General features: G+C 45.0%; 1 protein-coding gene across 2 annotated transcripts in view; it reads left to right on the top strand.

Annotated features, from left to right (window-relative positions):
* Positions 1–15,311, top strand: part of Camkmt (calmodulin-lysine N-methyltransferase) — a 376,835-nt gene that overhangs the window by 346,466 nt on the left and 15,058 nt on the right. For both annotated transcript variants that reach the window (XM_059248568.1, XM_059248567.1), the window contains 2 exons: positions 5,470–5,544; positions 12,928–12,991. In XM_059248568.1, coding sequence (XP_059104551.1) covers positions 5,470–5,544; positions 12,928–12,991 — 139 coding nt within the window. The remainder of the gene's footprint in view (positions 1–5,469; positions 5,545–12,927; positions 12,992–15,311) is intronic.

Below are 15,311 nucleotides of genomic sequence, written 5' to 3'. Positions count from 1 at the left end.
TGAGCTGGGGTGGATCTCAGTGAGCAGGGGTGGCTCTCAGTGTGCAGGGGTGGATCTCAGTGAGCAGAGGTGTATCTCAGTGAGCAGGGGTGGATCTCAGTGAGCAGGGGTGGATCTCAGTGAGCAGGGGTGGATCTCAGTGAGCAGGGGTGGATCTCAGTGTGCAGGGGTGGATCTCAGTGAGCTGGGGTGGATCTCAGTGAGCAGGGGTGGCTCTCAGTGAGCAGAGGTGGATCTCAGTGAGCAGGGGTGGATCTCAGTGAGCAGGGGTGGATCTCAGTGAGCAGGGGTGGATCTCAGTGAGCAAGGTGGATCTCAGTGTGCAGGGATGGATCTCAGTGAGCTGGGGTGGATCTCAGTGAGCAGGGGTGGCTCTCAGTGAGCAGGGGTGGATCTCAGTGAGGAGGGGTGGATCTCAGTGAGGAGGGGTGGATCTCAGTGAGCAGGGGTGGATCTCAGTGTGCAGGGGTGGATCTCAGTGAGCTGGGGTGGATCTCAGTGAGCAGGGGTGGCTCTCAGTGTGCAGGGGTGGATCTCAGTGAGCAGAGGTGTATCTCAGTGAGCAGGGGTGGATCTCAGTGAGCAGGGGTGGATCTCAGTGAGCAGGGGTGGATCTCAGTGAGCAGGGGTGGATCTCAGTGTGCAGGGGTGGATCTCAGTGAGCAGGGGTGGATCTCTGTAAGAAGGTTCTGGCGAGGGAGATAGGAATGAGTTAATAGGCAGAAGACATCATAGGGAGTTCATTATGTGCTGCAGTGAGAGATTAGGGACATTCTTGTCTGACTGGCAATCTTGAGGGTAAAGTAAAAAGCAGGTCATCGGCGGAGACTAAAAATGAAGGAGAAAGTGCTAGAATGCTGAGAAAGAACAACGGTATAAAGTAACAACGCCCCGAGAGAACGGAAGAGCACATGGACAGAGGTCCCTACACCACTGAGCCCCTTGGAGTTCCTGGCCGTGAATTTAAAGCAGAAGCAGCCACACTCAGGTCCCTGGGCACTGACCGGACCAGTCAGTGAGCTGGGTTCAGCAGCTGTGAGGAGGACAGAGACAAGGGAGTGGAGGATGTGCCCAAGGGACCGGCTGGACAAGAGAGGAAGGTAAGCATTAGAGAAGGGGACAGTGTCATGGGGACAGGATCAGGAGACAGTGGACAGAGGGACTGAGGAGGGGGGTTAATATTCTGATCCCGCCCCTTGGCGCCACCCTATGTCCTGACATGAAAGTCTCTTTATAAGGAAAAGCTCTGCCCCTCTCTCTCTCTCCTCTCCCTCCACTCCCATGAGGTGTGCACCCCTCGACCCCCCCTCTCCTTTCCTATCTTCTCTTCATCCTATTAAAATAAACCATTTTTGCGCGGATGTAGTGTCTGGATTGTGAATGTCTACCTGCCGCCCCGCTGCCAGGCCGGAATGGAGTGGGTCGCCAGTCACCTGCTGCTGCATCTGCCCAGCATGCCAGCATGTTTCCCTGCATGCACAGTAGATAATTCATAACAGTAGATGGGTCAGAAAAACTTCTAGAAATAAGCTGGGAAAGATAAGAAGGGCTGGTCTGAGAGTGAATGAGGGTTTATTGATAAAGACAAGGTCTAGAGCAGGGCTACTCGGTGAGTAGTGCAAGGATGGGAACCTGGTTGTAAATTGCATATGCAACAGGCTGTGTTTAAGAATTGATCTAGGGCCGGGTGGTGGTGGCGCACGCCTTTAATCCCAGCACTCGGGAGGCATAGCCAGGCAGATCTCTGTGAGTTCGAGGCCAGCCTGGTCTCCAAAGCGAGTTCCAGGAAAAGGCGCAAAGCTACACAGAGAAACCCTGTCTCGAAAAACAAAAACAAAAACAAAAAACAAAAAACAAAAAACAAACAAACAAACAAAAAAAGAATTGATCTAGGCAGTGGTGGCCCATGCCTTTAATCCCAGCACCTGGGAAGCAGAGGCAGGCAATCTCCGTGAGTTCAAGGCCAACCTGGTCTACAGCGTGAGTTCAAGGCCAACCTGGTCTACAGCGTGAATTCCAGGGCAGCCAGGGCTACACAGAGAAGCGCGGGGGGGGGGGGGGGGGGTGGGGGGGGGGTGGGGGTGGGGGGGTGGGGGGGGTGGGGGGGGTGGGGGGGTGAGCAGGGGAGACACAGGACTTGAAAGTAAACATTTAGAAATATGAGTGTAACAGTCCATGGACTTGGACTTGGAATGCCTTTGAGTTTTGGGTATGAGTTCTGAACCCAGGTCCAAGGCATGGCAAGGACTCTACCATGGAGTTAACATCTGAAGTCCCACCTTCACCCCTATAAACTTGACACAGAGTCTTACGAATTTGCCCAGACTTGACTTGAATTTGTGATCCTCCTGCCTCACCCTCCAGGTAGCTGGGATCAAGGCTCTCATCCCCATTTCCTGCAGTGGACTGCCTGGTTTTTGTTTCTTTGTTTCTTTATCTCATTTAACTATTAACTTGTACTGACTTTTGCAAAATCATGGGTCTGCAGCAAGTTGGACACAAACATTAAAAAATCTGGTTCTTCTCCCATAGCAGAAGCACAGTGTGTGTGTGTGTGTGTGTGTGTGTGTGTGTGTGTGTGTGTGTGTGTGTCTGTGTCTATGTCTGTGTCTGTGTGTCTGTGACTGTGTATGTCTGTGTGTATATATACCTGTGGTGTGTGTGTGTGTGTGTGTGTATGCATACCTGTGATGTGTGTGTGTGTGTGCATACCTGTGTGTTGTGTGTGTGTGTATACCTGTGTGTTGTGTGTGTGAGTCTGTCTGTGTGTGTGTATATACTTGTGTGGTGTGTGTGTATATATGTATGTGCATACCTGTGGGGTGTGTGTGTGTGTGTATATGCATACCTGTGTGGTGTGTGTGTGTGTGTGTGTGTGTGTGTGTGTGTGTGTGTATGTGTGTGTGTGTGGCTGTGTGTGGTAGTCTCTGCATAGAGAAAAAGGTCATTGGCAGAGAAGAATTGGAAGGACCATATCCTTAAATAATGAAGTTATCTGTCTTTCCGAGAGAGAAGGCCAGCTAAGCAGATCTATGGGAGGCCATTCTCAATATGTGCTATGCAAACAGTACAACTTCAGGTGCGCTTTGAGGGTTCAGGGAAGTGGCCATCTGAGAGTCCAGGGAAGTGGCCATTCTCCTCCCCATTTTACAGAAAACAGACTCAGAGTGGTTGAGTAATTGTGTAGACTCACACAGCCACTAAAGGTCAGGACCAAGGTTGGAGCCTGCGTGTGTCTCTTGCACCAAAGCTGAATTCTAACTACACCACCACACTCTCCGCTCATGGTTACAGTTAGAGGGTCAGCCTGGGCTAAATTTCTTGAAACCCAAGGAAAGTGCCTCTTGGAAATGTTTTGTGGGCTGTGTGGCCATGGAGGGTGTTTGGGTTTCTTTAGAGACACAACTCATCACAGCAGCTCTGTTGATCCATAGCCCTTTGCTGCTAGACCCTGATCCCTCCAGTTAGCCTTTGTTCAACCAGGAGTCTGAAGCGCCCCAGGAATCCAATACCCAATATCACTGCGGGGTTCCCGCCATTTGTCTTCTTGTGCCTTAGCAGTCACATATGAATTAGAAGCATCTGATAGTCATTGGCAAAAGGGGAAATTGCAGATGATTTTAATGCTTTCTGTCAGAACGTGTATGACCATGTGACGTTTACGGTCTGTGAAGGTCTATTAGAGATTTATACTTTCTGTTTGTTTGTTGCTGCTGTCTTGATTTTTGGTTTTTGTTTTTGGAAACAAGGCCTTGCTATGTAGCCCAGGTTAGCCTCACACTCACAACCCTCCTTCCTCTGCCTACTAAATGCTGGGATTACATGCACACTACTCCCAGCTACTGTGTTAAATCATCTTGTTTGTTTATAAACTTATAAACTCTTGAGAACTCTCCAGTTTCTGATAGGGGCTGAGAAGGCCTTTACCCTCCTCCATGTCCAAGTCCAGGAAAAGCTGGTGTTGCCAGGGACCGAAAACAATGTAAGCCTTTATTTTTAGGGACTTGCTGGGCTCCTTTGTCACTTGGCTCTCCTGTGGGCCTAGGAAGTAGAATAATATGAGCTAAAGCTTGTCCCCACGCCGTTCGCTCAAGGTACCCTTTTCCTCAAAAGCCTTCCCTGGTGTGTCTGGATGGCTCTCCAGGCAGCCTCTGTAATGGCAAGGCTAACGCATAGACAGGGCCGGACACACAGTATACAGTAGATGCTCAATAAGTGTGAATTAAAAAAAAATGAGTGACCAACTGGCCTTCGGCCTCCTTGGTGATGAGGTGATGTGTATAGTCTTCTCTACCTTAAGAATGTCACTACCATTTATATCTATCAAAGTGTATGAGAAGGATATTTGGACCCACCAGGGTTAAGGATCATTTTTGCACTCAAGCATGACTTTGTCTCTGGGAATACAGAAGAAATGCAAACCCCACCCAAATAAGCAAATACAATTGTCGAGGTAAGGTATGACCCCTCAGTCTATCTCCAAAGAATCAAAGTAAAAAAAATAGCTGCAGAATTTTACTTAAAAAAAAAAAAAAAGTACTGTAAATAACACTTTTGGTGTGTGTGTGGAAAACATCCTTAAAAATATTTATTATAATAAGCCATTACCGCTGGGCGGTGGTGGCGCACGCCTTTAATCCCAGCACTCGGGAGGCAGAGCCAGGCGGATCGCTGTGAGTTCGAGGCCAGCCTGGGCTACCAAGTGAGTTCCAGGAAAGGCGCAAAGCTACACAGAGAAACCCTGTCTCAAAAAACCAAAAAAAAAAAAAAAAAAAAAAAAAAGCCATTAATCATCACAGCTATCATCTGAGGGGAATATAGAGCCCCTGGTTGGCTTCATAAGTGTTGCTAAAGTTTTCCAATGCCTGCTATTAACCATTGTTATTAGTGTGAGGTTTAACATCCGAGCCTCTTTTGGGGCGCCTGTGGATAGAGGAAGTGTGCTTAGAGGCCTGAGAACGTCCACAAAGAAGTGGCCTGTTCTTTCCTTCCATCTTGCCACATTATTTGTTTTGTCAATAAGAAATGTGGCTGGCATGGCAGGCAAGAGGGATATACAGAAAATTTCATGTGACTTCTTTTTCTAAATTCATATTTCTCTATAAGTTCATATTCCGGTTGGATGGAGAATGTTTTGATTTCAATTTTTTCCTCGTTGTTGGGAAGGGTCAGGAATCATATTCTAATGACCAAGGTAAGGGTCTACTTTGTCTACAAAAACCTATAAAACCTAGCAAAAACTCAACTCTCTTGTTTCAGTAGAGAATTTGTCCTCTTCTACATTTAAAGACAAAACAAAATACAGAAGACAGTTACATCCTAGGTTTTTTTATTATATCTTTTGAAATAATTTGTATATACCTTTTATATAATTCCATGTGCCACAAAAAATAATGTTAATAGCGCAAAATCAAAAGTTTAAAAAAAAAAAGCCCTAAGTATAATTTTTAAAATCTTTTTCTCCTCAAGCGTTTTACGATGGGATAATGAGACAGATGTCTCTCAACTGGAAGGACATTTTGACATTGTTATGTGCGCTGACTGGTAAGTACATAAAAATCATAAAACTCCTGTTAGGGGGAAAAAAATAGCTTCTCTGGAGTAATTGGGCTGCGCTGCTTCACTGATGGCTAAGGAAAGTCAACAAATGAAGCACAAAGCCACCTTAACCTCAACAAATTAATATTCATCTCCATGTGACAGTTAGGAGGTAGTCTTCTATCACATAGTAACTTCTACCACATTATTTCCCAAAGATTGATTTTCAGAAGCATTTCCATTTTCTGGAATTGCCTCTGTTTCATGCTTGACGTATCAGTAAATGGACGACTTAGGCAAATTGCAAATAATTATGGCTCGGAGAGGAACAGTCTGGAGAAAAAGGAGTTTATCAACACAAACAGCTCAATTAGCTTCCTTCTTGGGAGAGATCTGATATAAGGGATATACATGTGTACACACATATAGACTCTTTGGTAAATAAACATATCTGTGAAATATCTTGTGGGAAATAGCCTTTCTTAAAGTGTATTTGATATCTGATGTTTTCAGAGCTGATTCTTAGTTATACAGAACACCAAGATTACACAATCACATTTTATTCTTATGCAAATAACATCCAAATTTGTCAGGTGTCTAATCTTTTTAAATAAATTTACCCTAGACATTCTGTCTTCCACCTTAGCCCAATCTGCTTATTTGTTAATGGGAGCCTGAACCCCATAGACCTTCGTAATTATTTCAGCTGATTTTGTGCCTTTCTTCATTCAGTCTGGGTAGCTATTTCTGCGTATGGAACACATGGGTGAGCCATAAGTGAGTGTTCTCCCTGTTCAGGGTAAGGTCTTACTTGGAGTTTCCGCATGATCATGATTCCGTTAGATTTGAAAACAGTGAATTCAGATTCGGACTTGCTGTTACACTGATGAGAACCCTGAGTGGATCTCAGCCAGAGGAAGGTAGACACATTTTTCAGGGAGTAACTTTATCACTATTTAAAGACAAGTTCCAGTATCCAACTTTCCCACCAAGTCAATGAGATTAGGGTTTGTTTTGTTTTGTTGGGTTTTTTTTTGTTGTTGTTTTTGTTTTGAGACAGAGTTTCTCTGTGTGTGTAGCCCTGGCTGTCCTGGAACCTTCTCTGTAGGCCAGGCTGTCCTCGAACTCAGAGAGATTTGCCTGCCTCTGGCTCCCTAGTGCTGGGATCAAAGGCGTGCGCCACCACCACCCTTAAATGTCTTTTTAATTCCCTCTCCTCCTCCTCCTATTACAACTGCTACTATTCTTTTCTTGGACTTTGCAGTAAATATTTTGTCCTGCTTTTAGCTAAGAATTCCCAGTTTTCCAGGACCATTTTGGTCTCCTTGCACTAACTGCTACACCCCTTTTTCCAAATACGGGAGAAGCCTAGATTTCCAGCTGACCAGTGACAACATGCCTCCATGCTGCGCTCCCCCATCGAATCAAAAAGGAGCTCAAACCAAGCCACGTGGTTTACCAAGTAATTTAGTAAATGCCTTTCCTCACCGAACATGAGAAAGGATCCTCCAGGTTTCATTTTACAGATGAAGATAATTCGGGCAGGATTAGATAAGATTAAGCAGGAGAGATTAAGCAGCAAGACTGACAGGAATGGTGTCTTCTTGAAGGTTCAGATGAGGGTCACACCCGATGTGTTCTGATGATGTGGGAAAGGCAGGAATGGCCAAGAGATTTACAGTTAAATTGTCCTTCGCACAAATATCAGCACGGCCTCGCTTTGCCATGCTTGTGTCTCGGACACTCACACCATGTCATCCTATTTGTCCCAGAGGAACTAGCAGAGGAAATAAGAGTTAAGCTCTTTCTGAATAATGTTCTCAGTTAGGTTAAAAATAGCTGCACAACGTGTTTGAAAAATAGTCTTTTTGTCCCCTCCTAACCGACAACAGGGTCTTAGAGAATTGATAAACACGGTGCATATTCAGCTTAAGGCTTTCATTACAGATACATAACACAATGCAATCTTATACACACACATCTGGTGGCTATGTAAGAATTATTTATGGATTCAAATGAACTAAATACCCGAGGCTTCATTTTATAAATGGCTTTTCTATGCATGAATCGATGGTTAAGGTTTTTTTCCCCCTGGTGTTATAAGTGCCCGAATGTCAGCCTGTCTGTAATTTCCCATTTGTAAATGTAAAACATTAAGCTACTCTTTACGGTGATGCTGATATTATTTCCAAAAGAAATGCTTTGGTAATGGTCTCTCTTCATATTCACGGAGATGGCTAAGCTGCTTAGAAACTTCGAAAGTACAGTGATGTGTAATATCCATGCTGTTGTACATCCGGTGGTGAAGTGTAGGGTTCCACGTGGCCCTCACAGCCAGTTGGCTGGGTGTTGCTCCTCGGGAGTTACTGCATGGATGTTGCTGCTATGGGGCAGGCAGACCACGCTGAATTATTTAGGATGCTACAGAGCAGCAAAAGAAGGCTGCCTGTAGATGCCGCCTCCGTGATGAAACCCGAAATATTCAATGCAAGCAAGAGGGGCCACACTTAAATAGCTCACATTCAATCTCATGCCACTCTTTGTCACTGTCAGTTAGTGAACTCTGGAGTGGGCCATGTGAGGCACAAGTTGAAGTCTGGATATTAGGTACATGAATTAAATTCTTACGGAAGCATTTCCAGCAAGGGTGGCTAACCCCGTAGTACTTCTTGATCCCATTTACATGAAAACAAGCTCCATTCGCTCACCTAGCCCAAACCCACATTGTGGTTCCAGTAAAATGCACATGATTATGGCAAATGGTGATATGTTTATGTTCTTAAATCATTCATGTATTCCTATATTTACATTCAAATGTTCATAAACCTGTGGGTAGTGTGTGTGTGTGTGTGTGTGTGTGTGTGTGTGTGTGTGTAGGGGGGGAATGACTCATTTCCCACAAGAGACAGTCCATCCCTTACTCCAGATCCAAATTTAGTCACTCAACTAGATGATAAAATAAAGAGCAAACTGTGAAAGCTAGTCATTATTTTGGCGTTCAGCATTTTTGACAATGGAAAATAGTTTCATGGTTCAATAGTCCCTAAAGAACTTGTAAAATGTCAACTTTGAAATAAACAGAAAGAAACATGGAGGTACAGTCACACCTATAAAAAAAGTGGAGGGCTGTTGACAAATATCAAAATATTAGAATATTTAACCACAGGGGTAGGGAGGGAAAAACCTGCCTATTAAGTGCTTCCATTGATTTACTCAGTGTTGAGTTTAATAGAAGCATTCCTTTCTGCAGGAATGCGGTGCGGCCCATCCCCACCGTGTTATGAAGAGCAAGCCTTGCTAATTCTTAGCCCACCTTTCCAGACTCTGGTTCAATCACACTCACAATCTGAGAGTCTGGAAGTAAGGTTTTCTTTTTTCCCATCCAACGAGTGCTTCCGTTTATCTTACCATTTGATGGCTCTCCAGTTTATTGTAGTTCTGCAAATACAGAAATGACTTGGTGCATTTGAATCTCACGAGGCTTAGAAAGCGTGTCTGAAAGGCCACCCACTGCCTGACCCGTGGAACTGGATGCCTAGGACAGTCAGTACATCTATAAGTCTGAAGCGGAGGGCTTGGGAGAGGAGCAGGAGCTCATACATGGCCCTGCCTCCCTCCCTGCACAGGCCACCTTGCCTGCTCCTTCGGCATCTTTACACTGATTGCACACTCTCTAGGTTGTTCCTTTCCCATTTCTTTTACACTTTCTTCTAAATGATGAAAAAAAAAAACTGTTTGGCTTTTAAGTTGTTTTTATGAAAAAGTTTTCCCCCCTCCCTCAAAACGGAAATGCCATAGGCTTTGAAAGGTCCCTTGTCTTCCAGCTACTGTGATGATGGCCGGCCTAATCACATCTCACAGTCCCCTGAAAAGGTCTTTAGCTCCGGTGTAATCAGCCCTTTCACTTCACCTGGGAGGACTCAGCCTCTGTGAAAATCCCCAAAGAGCCCAGAATCTCACAACTGAAGGGGCAAAGCCAAGTGAGGTTCGAACATCACTGGGCGCTGCCTCCAAAACAGGTTCGGGAATGCAGACAGAGACCATCCCTCTGTTGAAAGTGAAATCTAAAACAGCGAATCCCACCATGAAGATTGCCCAGGGGTTTTCCCTTTCTGTGCCTATTGACAAGAAAGAGCCATCTCCTGATGCTCTGGAGGAATGAATGGCTTTCTCCAGGAGAAGAATGACAGGTGCTCCTAGCTCTGCAGACAGCGGATTCTTAAGGAGGTCACGAGGATTCAACACCTTTCCTTTGTCAGACAATCTGATTCGGATCAGTGGAACAAAGCAATTGTTGCTGCCGCAGGCAATGACCTGGAGGTGGACGCGTGTGGGAGAGTGTGTGTTTTAATGGCCAAACTGGACTGTCAAGGTATTTTGATCCCTAACTAAAGGGAGAGTTGAAAGGTATCTCCATCCCAATCACTGACCCACTCAGCCTTTTTAAATAGATCCACTTAAGCTACTGCTGTTCTCCGAGCCATTAGGACTTATTTAAGGGGTGAATTTTCAGGAGATTACATATCACTCCCACTAAAGCACATTGAAATTGCTCATACGACGTACCCTACAAAGCGTTATGAATTCTGCATCGAAGCTAAGTAGAAAAGTGAGCTTGCTTGGAATAAAGATCTTTTTAGAGGACTACAAGAATTACTTTTGGGAAATTTGATTTGGAACGATGGGGTAGGTGCCATTACCTTTGAAATGACTGTGTTTGGAATGTGTTCCGGGTGTTAAGCTGCACTTTGCAGTTTGCGGTGATGTTAACCTCTTTGTCGCCATTACCAACGCACAGGGGAAAAAGTGTTCTGTGAGGGCATGCTGGAGGCTCAGCTGGCAATGTGCTTGCTCTTCATCTCTTTCTAAGAGCTGCCGAGGCTCTTAGAAAACGCTGAAATAAACCGAGAAGAGTCCTTTGCTTAGCTTCTACGTATCCACCCAGCCAGAGGTCTCTTGTAGGCCCACATGACCACCACAGTCAATATATCAACAATATCAAACTGCAAATACTATCTAACCTCCCTAAAGAATGAGATGGAGTGTCCTGAAAAACACGATTTGTAAAACACGTAGTTCCAACCTGGTGTGTTCCTCATCAATCTTTAATGATTTTGAATCACTGCTTAACTTGACTGAGTGGGACATCTTTGTAGCATTTAAATTAAATGTATTTTTTGCTCTAGATTTAAGGATGCAACTTCGTGAAAGATAATGCTTTTCCTAGGTTATCCTGGTTGCTAGGTGGAAATGAGGTTTATGCATAGTCAGTAGCTCGTCAGAAGAGGATCCTGTTTCCATTGCTCAAAGCACCTTTTTAGAGGGGGAGATAGGCTTAGTGCCTGCCTAGCACGTGTGAGGCCCTGGGTCCAGTCCTCAGTGTTGACTACTTCAGAATCAAGCCATCAGTCTCCCTTCCTCCTTCCTCCCCTCTTGTACTCCCTCCTTCTTCAGACAGGGTAGCCCAGACTGGTCTCATGATAGTCCTTTGACCTCAGCCTCCCAAGGGCTGAGATGACAGGAATGGACCACCCTGCCCAACTCACGCTCCCCCTTCTCAAAATTTGACTCATCAAATTGGAGAGCACCCATGTGGGCAAACATCTTACCTAAATATCGGCACAGCCCAACAACACTGGGCAAGGCCTGTGAGCGAGCTCTTTAGGGTCACTGAGATGCACATTGGATGTAAACATCCTCCATTTCAAGGACCACAATGAGCTGCCTCAGGCAGTAAAGAAACAATACCATGTACACATGCTCCGAGCCATGAAACAGAAATGGAAGCTGAATAAAAGTTCCTTAGGAGTGGAGCTTAGCCCCAATGCCTATTACCCCTCATAGGTTGTAAGTATACAATTGTGAATTAACATGTTAATTTGATGTCCACCACAGCCACGCAGGTGGGCCTTTATTGACAAAAAAAAAAACCTGAGGTCTTCTGTGAAGTGAGTTACCCAAGGTCACATAGAAAGGTCAAAGCCAGAACTTCATGAGCCCTGTTATCTGAGGGAGCACAGCAGCCTTCCTACCAACAAGCAGTGCTCATTGGTACCCAAAAGGCATCCCAGGCATGCCGGAACTGTACACATTTCAGAGATCCTAATATGGAGTTCAGAAAGAAGTAATCCCCCCCCCCCCACACACACACACCAATCGGGAGTGGTGACATGGTCCAGAGGCTTCGTCTTGGCAGAGTGCTTTAGCTGTGCTACGAGGATCACACAGTGTGTGACAGGGAACTCTGTTCTTGTGTCTCTCACACTGGGTGCTCCACACCTCCATACCACAGCCCCAAGGGAAACCTTCTCATAAGCACTCAGGTATCTTGGAGCAGTCTATGTTGTTAAAGGGGATACACAGACTGAATAATTGTAAAGAGCAGAAATATATGGCTCATGGCTTTAGACTCTAGGAAATCCAAGATCAAAGTGCTGGTAGGTTTGGAGTCGGATGAGAGCCTAATCTTTTCTTCTGGTGCCTTGAGTGTTGAGTCTTCTAGCAGGGAGGGACCCTGTGTCTTCTACGGCAGAAGAACAAAGTAACACCCACCCAGTCACATCCTAGGTCAGGTCTGCAGCCCGGGCATGTAGAGGGTTGCCTTCAAACATAGAACTGTGTAAGTTAACTTGCCACCAACTTCTAGTGACCCATCTCTTCAGATGAAGAAGCCGTGTGACAAACTTGTTAGAGAAGATGTAGTGCGAATAGGGTCAACATAACTCAACCATAGAGATGACAAGACAAAAACCCACACAGAAATACTTGAAAGATCCAAGGAGCAAAAAGAGAAATCCCAGTGGATAGGAAAGGAACAATGTGGAGGTCAAGGGAAGAAAACCTCGAGTAACTACATCCTCTCACATCACCTGAGCTTCCCTTTGGAGGTTGTTGGCTCCTGGGGCGTTACTTGGATCTTACCTTCGAACTGTTGGAAATCATGAAGGTCCACCCCGCTCCACCGCCAACATTGCCGAGGTGGTTTGGGTACATGGGACTGGTGGTCTGCTTTCAGAGTGCAGCCTGCAGTGGTCCTGGTGGGTAGAGGGTCCAGGTCTACTGGAAACGGAGCTTTAACAAGAGAAAGTACCAAGTGTTCCGTCTCCACCAGACGACACTCATGAAAAGAACATCTTGGGGCCTGTCCCTGTGACATTCACACAGCAGAGTCAGGTATGAACCCTGACGTTGACAGCTTGACATTCACTGGATGACTCTGTTCCCAGTATCTCCTTTTAAAATTTCCCCCAGCAAGACCCTTGAATGGAAAGGAACAATCTTTCTTTAGTGTTGTATAAAATGTGTAATTAGCCTTGTGCTTATCACCGTTGGTATCATTAAGCTTGGAGGCCCAGTTTAATCTGGATTCTGCTCTCTTCTCAATGTCAGCCTGTTTCTGGACCAGTACAGAGTCAGCCTTGTTGATGCAGTGAAGAGATTACTCCAGCCCACAGTAAGTATGTTTCTATTTTCTCCTGCGTACTGGCTACAGAATAATTAGTCTGTGCACAAAGATGGCAAGAGTAATGGAATGGCAGGATTAATGTCATGTAATACTTTAATACTTATTATGTCCAACTTCAATTGGGTCTTCTGATCTACCAGATTCCTTCCTAATCATAACTAGGAAACTTCTTACCCTTGGCCTTCTGATAAGGGACACTGTGGGTAGTAAAATAAATGAAACTGCTTCAAAGATAGTGTGAGATTATTTTTATCAAAGAATTTCTGGAGCCTTTCCCTTTGATAACAATATCTTCATATTAAAGTAGAATTATGATATTGAAATTTTTCTGTTGACTTCTGTCATTTTAAATCCCTTCAGTGGTAACCTTTGTCGTGGGGTATTTATTTGTATCATAAGAATACTTTTTTTCTTTTTATTTCTGTTTATATCAAAGAAAAAAGGACTTCCAGATGAATCTGTATATTAAAAGTTCTTTGCTTTAAAAGGAAGCCATTATTTACATATTATAAATATTAGGTCACAATGAAGCCAAGCATGGCATAAAATATTGTGCACATTTTTACATTTATATATCCATTTATGCCTGTGAGTAAATTACAGAGTTTGTATCCACTCGTATTTTGGTTGAACTGTAGTACTAGGCTAGGAGGTCCTGGAGAGTAAACGGAGAGTTAATATACATCTATTTAAAGTCAGAAAATGAGTTTAAAGCTCATGCATTAAAAAAAAAAAATCTTGTAAGTATGTAAGACTCTTTGCTGTGCCACAGGAATTTAAAACAGGCTAATGGTCTTAGTGTAATCGAAGATAAGAACTCACAGTTATCTGATATGACTGTTCTCTCTCTCTCTCTCTCTCTCTCTCTCTCTGTGTGTGTGTGTGTGTGTGTGTGTGTGTGTGTGTATTTTCTAAAGTTTTGTTTCTGAAGTCTTTTGTGAAAGACTCTAGCCTTGTGACCTCAGTGAGACTTATAGACTAATACCTTTCAATCTTCCTTTTATATCTTTCTCACTCTGAAGGCTCCCAGAGCAATTTGATAATCATCCATTGCCTTACACTATTGCTTTTTATTTTGTTATCTCTCTGTAGTTCAGAAACTTTAAATAGGCCTCTCGGAGGAGTAACCGCAGCTTTGTAAGTGGCAATCAATTCAATTAAATTGGCCTTCTCGATTCTGCTTGTGAAGTGGGGAGTAGGTCTTGAGGCAAGGAAGGGGCATGTGCCAAGCCGCTGCTGGCTGCTGCCACATGGAGGAGGCCGCCCAAGTTGAGGGCAGCAGGAGGAATGCCGGGCCTCTTCTGGGCCTCTTCATCTCCCCTGTTAGCCTTGGAGGACGCTTGCAAGCATTTGCAAGACCGGGATTCTCAGGGAGGGCACTGAGATGCTCGGATGCAAAGACGCTATGAAAATGTCTCATACATAAGCACAATGCTTTCAAGGACTCCCGGATCTCACACTGCACAAACAGCACTTCACTCATCACCAACACCCCTTCAAAGCCTATTTGTGGCAAATACTCCATTTTGCAGCAGATTTGCATGATTTACAATAGGAAACTGCCCAAGCTATGAATAGACCTAAATGCAGATTGGACTGGAATCTCTCGAGGCTCTCTGTACCGGCTGTTAAACCCTGAACCATGCTCTTCCCTGCCTGAAGTGTGGTTCCACACAGCAGCCCCCTCTGAGCCAGGACAGCAACCCACTGACGGACAGCCAGTTCTTAACCTCTTGGCAGAGAAGGATAGGGCCAAGCCCTGGAGCAGGTGACACTTCCACATGCTACATGCTGAGGCTGAGACCAAACCCAGCCTGCAGCATTAAAACCAGGAGTAGGACACCTGACTTAGGCTCCTCACAGGATTGCTGGCACTCACGGCCATGGACTGTTCTAGTTTAAAGTTCAGGGGGGCCACTATCAGAGAGGAAGTCTGAATAGCAATGAATAGCAATATGGACGTATTGAAGCTGCCACTCAGAATCTCAGGTCTGTGGGGGCTGGGGACTTGCACCCTGGGCCTCCACCCCGTGGATCCTAGAAAGGTCACGTGGGCTAGGCAATCAAGAATCCCGGAAAGGTCATGTGGACTAGGCAATCAAGAATCCTGGTCACAACTTGTGCTGGTGGGCCTGAGGGTTCCCACCTAGTAGTGGTGAATCTTCTACCTCTCATGGCTGGTTCTTATACTTCTGAAGGACTTCCCCCACTGAGTGGACAGTCATAGTTCAAGATTAAGATTGTGTGCAATGGCTACATTACAATTAAAGCTAGCTATAGGCTCCTTTTGAGCCTAGACAATTCCTCC

This window comes from Peromyscus eremicus, chromosome 22 (assembly GCF_949786415.1).
Source record: "Peromyscus eremicus chromosome 22, PerEre_H2_v1, whole genome shotgun sequence".
Taxonomy (NCBI): Eukaryota; Metazoa; Chordata; class Mammalia; order Rodentia; family Cricetidae; genus Peromyscus; species Peromyscus eremicus.
The sequence above is the reverse complement of the archived record's forward strand: the minus strand, read 5'-3'. Positions and strand labels throughout refer to the sequence as shown.